The sequence below is a fragment of the Chenopodium album genome, chromosome 16, assembly GCF_948465745.1.
Source record: "Chenopodium album chromosome 16, dcCheAlbu1.1, whole genome shotgun sequence".
Taxonomy (NCBI): domain Eukaryota; kingdom Viridiplantae; phylum Streptophyta; class Magnoliopsida; order Caryophyllales; family Amaranthaceae; genus Chenopodium; species Chenopodium album.
Window position 1 is genome coordinate 30949852 of NC_137849.1, and position 5328 is coordinate 30955179.

Here is a 5328-nt window from a genome sequence, read left to right on the forward strand (position 1 = left end):
CACAGTATGTAGCATTTTTCTACTACTACTACTGCTGCTGATATCGGCATATTATGCCACCTATGTCGTTAGGTGTCACCAACTTGGTTGTTTTCCTATAAGTATCCAATCATAATTCATTATATTTACAGTACGATCTTAAAATGTTAAATTTTTAAATAATATGAAATGGGCTTGGGCAACCCGAACAAGGAGTAGAAAATTAAGTTTGGTCCACGAAAAAAGGCTTATGAGCTTTCATACTAAAACCAATTGACAATAGTAGGAGTAACTCCTCTACCTTAAAAAGTAGAATCACCTCTCCTCTTTCTCCAATGTGGAACATTCACAAGTGGGTTTAGGGGTGAAAGCTCGGTATTCGGTTTGGATTATACCCCAAACCGAATCCAAACCGAATTATTTCGGTTTCCGATTTTTGAAACCGAATCCAAACCGAATTTGGATTCAATCCAATCCAATCCAAACCGAAATAATACGGTTTTGAGAAATGAATCCAATTCAAACTGAATTTTTTTGGGCTGTTGTTTTGGGCCTTAAATTCTGGGCTTTATTGGACAAATAGTTTTGGGCCTTTTAAAGGCCTAAATTTTGTACCTATTCCTGAACAAAAGCATAAATTTTAAGAAAAAAGCTTCCACAACCATAATGTCATGAACTACAACACTTAAGTCTGTAAGCATAATATTTCCAAATTCAAGGAAACAACATAATAAAAAAAAAAAGTTTGTCCAGCCAAAAAAAAATTACAGACATAACAATAGTCTTAAAAATAAAATGACAGTCCACATGGCAGCTAAAAATCAACAAGCAGCAGCTAAAAACAACATGGTAGCAGATTCATTCAAGTCTAGCAACAACTTCTTTCAACATGGCAGCTTTTTTCTTGGTAGCTTACTCTTCAAGCATTCAATCAAGCTCAACCAAGTCTGGGTTTGGACCATTAATTGTCATTCTTCAAGTCTAACATTCAAAAAATAAACAAGTTACATAATATATATGACATAATGAAAAAAAAAATAACATATGATAATTGTTGTTTTATATTACCTTCTTCAAGGTCTTCAACTTCTTGTAAACACTATTCTATATTAGGAAATGGAGAAGAATGTAGCCAATTTTAAGCACAAACAAGTCCTTCAACGACCTTGGAGTTAAGGAGCTCCTAAATGGGTCTAGAACCCTACCACCAGTGCTGAATGCACTCTCAGAGGCTACTGTTAAGATAGGGACAACAAGTATATCACGCACCATTTTCCCCATTGTAGGAAACCTAGCACTATTAAACTTCCACCACTCTAAAATATCAAAATTTTCAGATTCCTCCTCCGTTTCCTCATCCAAATACATGTCTAACTCAATTTTTGCATCTCCATCTTTTTCACACTTGTGTTTCTTATACTTACTTTTCAAAGCCTCAATCTTCTTGTGTTTGGGAGAAAATTGGGAATCATCCTTACTTGATGACACTTCCTCCCTAATCACATCACTAGAAGAAACACGATACTCCTCATACAACGTATTCAAAGCCTCTTTCAAATTATTCACCATGACAGATGCAATCAAAGAATCATAAATTTTAGATATCATCCACTCAACATAATCTAACTTGTAACGAGGATCAAGTACAACAGCAATAAAAATCAGCATGTTCATTTTCTCCAGATCACCCCAATATTTGTCATATTTGTCCTTCATTTTACTAGCCATAAGACACATCTCCGGATCCTCATTTGTAATCAAATCTTTCAAAAGTATAGCAACACTCACCAATTCATGAGAAAATAAAATAGAATTCACGTGCAAAGAACCAAAGACACGTAAGGTAAGATCATAAAAGGCTTGTAAAAATTCAGAAAACCTTCTCACTGTTTCCCAATCCTCATAATTAGGGCAACCCTTCCTTCCCCTCTCATTTAATTTAATCACATAATGAGGGTCTTCCTCAGAATACCTCTCAAAAGCAAACTCAAGATCTAAAGCAGCATCCAACATTAAATAGGTGGAGTTCCACCTAGTAGGTACATCAAGACACAACAACTTTCTAGAACTGATTTTTTCATCCAAAACCCATTTTTTAAACTTTGATAACCTAGCAGGGGATTGTTTGATGAATCTAACAGCATGTCTCACTCGAGTAATAGACTCATTAACAATTTTCAAGCCATCAGAAACAACCATATTCACAATATATGCTACACAACGCATATGAAGGAACCGACCCTTAAGAACCCCAGTTTTCCAACCATTTATTTTCCTTCTCATATATCCTATTGCAGTATCATTTGAGCTAGAATTGTCAACAGTTATGCAAAATACTTTTTCAAGCTCCTAATCCAACAAACATTTCTCAATTTCTTTCCCGATTTCCTCACCCTTATGACTTGATATAGGAAAAAAATTCAGAATTCTTTTTTGCAATTTCCATTTATTATCTATAAAGTGAACAGTCAAGCACATATGATTAATTTGCTAAATAGATGCCCATGTATCAGTTGTTAAAGAAACCCTTGATTACACTTTTTTAATACCATTTTCAGCTTTTTTTCAGTTAAAAAGGTTTCATAACAATCTCTAGCCACGGTAATTCTTGAAGGAACATGAAATCTAGGCTCAATAACATTACAGAAATGTTTAAAACCTACTCCCTCAAAAAACTTAAAAGGCAATTCATCAACTATAACCATGAAAGATAAAGCTTTTCTAATTAAAACCGGATCATATTTCACATAAGACAACCCACTAGTACCACCACTTTCAACTTTACTTTTGAAAGACAACAAGATTTGTTTTGAATCTTTAGGAGTATTATAGGGGTACTTACGGCATCTATTTATGTGAGCCTAGAAGGACTAGTGCGATTTCTCTTTGTACCACACTTGTATCTCATACCACAATATTTGCAACTTGCTTCCATTTCGATGGGTGTTTCTTCTTTGATAAAATGCTCCCAAACTTCAGAGCGATCCTTCATTCTCTTCCTTTTTAGTTTGGATTTATCATTATCGGATTGATGCTCCTCTGTTTCATTAGGAGCACCTCCTTCAATGTCACCCATATTTGTGGACATGCTGATTTAAGACAGAAAAAACCAGCATATCAACACATAAACTAATATATAGGGGCCAATAGGGCAACCAGCATAAACCAGCATTTCAAGTTTTCAACAACATCAAATATGCATAAACCAGTAAACCACCATTAAGTCAGCAAGTTAACATTTCAACAGTCACACAGGGCATTTTAACAAACAGTTGGTAGGCAATAGAAATTTGAATGGAATCACTGATTAGGGATTGCAAAAGAGTGAAATATATGAATCATTGCTATCAAAAATAAAAGAAAATAATCCAACGCTATCAATTAATCAATTTCAACAGTCGCACATAACAAAACAAAACAACCAACAAAAAACAGAAAATAAATCATTATACTACAAAATTAAGGCTCATAAACCAATCAATCTATCAAAAATAACATAAGTACTCACCAATTTGAACATAACAGAACAAAACATCATTAAATTCGAACATAATAGAACTTCAAATTCCCAATTCAAACAGAATTAAACAACAAATTCACCAATAAAATTCGAAGAGAAATAGGAAAAGAGGAGTAAATAAGAATTCTTACCTTTGAGTGACTGAGAGAGGTGGTGGCGACAGAAGGTGCTGGCGCGTCACAGATTTGAGGGAGTAGTGGAGTACGAACATGAAACACCGGAATTGAAGGAAGGTGGTGGTGAGATACGGTGGCCGGAGAGTGTCTAAGTGAGGTGATGAGGGAGGGTAAGGGTTTTGGTGAGGAATTAAGGAATGAAGGTGGAGGAATATTCTGGAGGATAAGGGTTTTGGGTGCAAGTTAGAAAAGATGAAGGAGGAAATTAGGGTTTGCTACATATATGTAGGGGAATTGGGCTGGAAATCTCCATGGGCTTAAACATTTTGGTTTGGATTTCGATTTTCGAGTTTTTGGGACCCCAAGACGAATCCAAACCGAAATAATTCGATTTCAGTTTTTTGGAACCGAATCTAAACCGAAAACTGAAAAAACCGAACCGAATTTCTAATTTGGTTCGGTTTGGATCAATTCTCGATTTTTGTCCAAAAATTTTTCACCCGTGAGTGGGTTATGGGTTTCAACATCATCTCTCTAACTCTTTTTCTCTCTTAAAATATTCTCTCATCTCTTTTCTTATTCCTTTCTCTTCAGTTGCTAACTTTAGTATCGGAGCGGTTATCCCCGAATAATACCCCAGATTAGCTATCAGGTAATCAATTGGTCGATAACCTTTGCTGACCCCAAGATACAAGTTATCGATCGAAGCTCACACTGAACATAAATCATTGTTTAGGTTTATTAAATTATTACTCCCTCCGTCCCCTTTTGTTGTCACTTTTGAAGAAAAATCATGGGAATTAAGGTGAAGAATGTGAAGTAATGATAGTATATGGAAAGTAAAATTTTCAATTAATAAAGTACTACCTCTGGTTCTTATTACTCGCAATAAAGAAATATTTTATATCTCACAAATAATACCCCCTTTGTTGTGAGTAATAAGAACCGGATTTAGTAATAAAAGTGCATGGAAAATAGACATTTCTAATTAAAAATATAATTAAAGTACATGGGAAAGATAAATTGATAGATTCAAGAGTGTAAAATATTAAATTAGTCAAAAGTTGACACAATTTTTATGGAAAATGTTAGGGTAAAATAGGAAGAAGACTTAATAAGGACAAAAAAAAAATTAGGGTATAAATGTCTTTTTATATATCTTAATAATTATGAAAATGTGAAATGTGACAAACATTTAGGGGCATCTAAAATGACAAAAGTAATAATCAAATGGGGACAGAGTGAATACTTTTTTAAACTATAGTAGTGATGAATTGAAGTTGATTCCTGATTTTCGGAACAATCAATTCCGCCAAAAATATAGTGCATCGCACAAACATTTCTATTGGCTTAGAAAAATGTTTGATTATTGAGACAATAAAATAACTATTTTTTTTTCGGTGTGTTTTATCCAATTTACCTTTTGGGCTAATCCAGATCCGAGGCTTAATTTTGATTGGTGAGCTTACAATCCCCTCCTAATTAGAATTGAACATGCGGTCCTCCCTACGAAGTGCAGCCCCAATCACTATTTAACCAACAACCTAGCCTAATCACTACTAGGATTTACAAGCATTTATATCCCAGCATAAATCATTATTCGGCTAGGAATGAATTTATTTATTAAATACTAGGATTAAAGTTGACGTAGGTTAAGCCGTTTCAAGAGTGTTTTATTAAATATAATTGTTTTTGTTATGTGTTTTTTTTTTT

General features: G+C 34.2%; 1 protein-coding gene across 1 annotated transcript; it reads right to left on the reverse strand.

Annotated features, from left to right (window-relative positions):
- Nucleotides 1-606: 606 nt before the first annotated feature.
- On the reverse strand, nt 607-3846 carry LOC145585107 (zinc finger BED domain-containing protein RICESLEEPER 2-like). Its single transcript, XM_081641844.1, has 2 exons — nt 3631-3846; nt 607-3068 (listed from the first exon to the last, which is right to left on the reverse strand). Exon 2 carries the CDS (start codon nt 2260-2262, stop codon nt 1084-1086), a length of 1179 nt encoding a protein of 392 aa, XP_081497970.1. The 5' UTR covers nt 2263-3068; nt 3631-3846; the 3' UTR covers nt 607-1083.
- Between the last annotated feature and the right edge of the window lie 1482 nt (nt 3847-5328).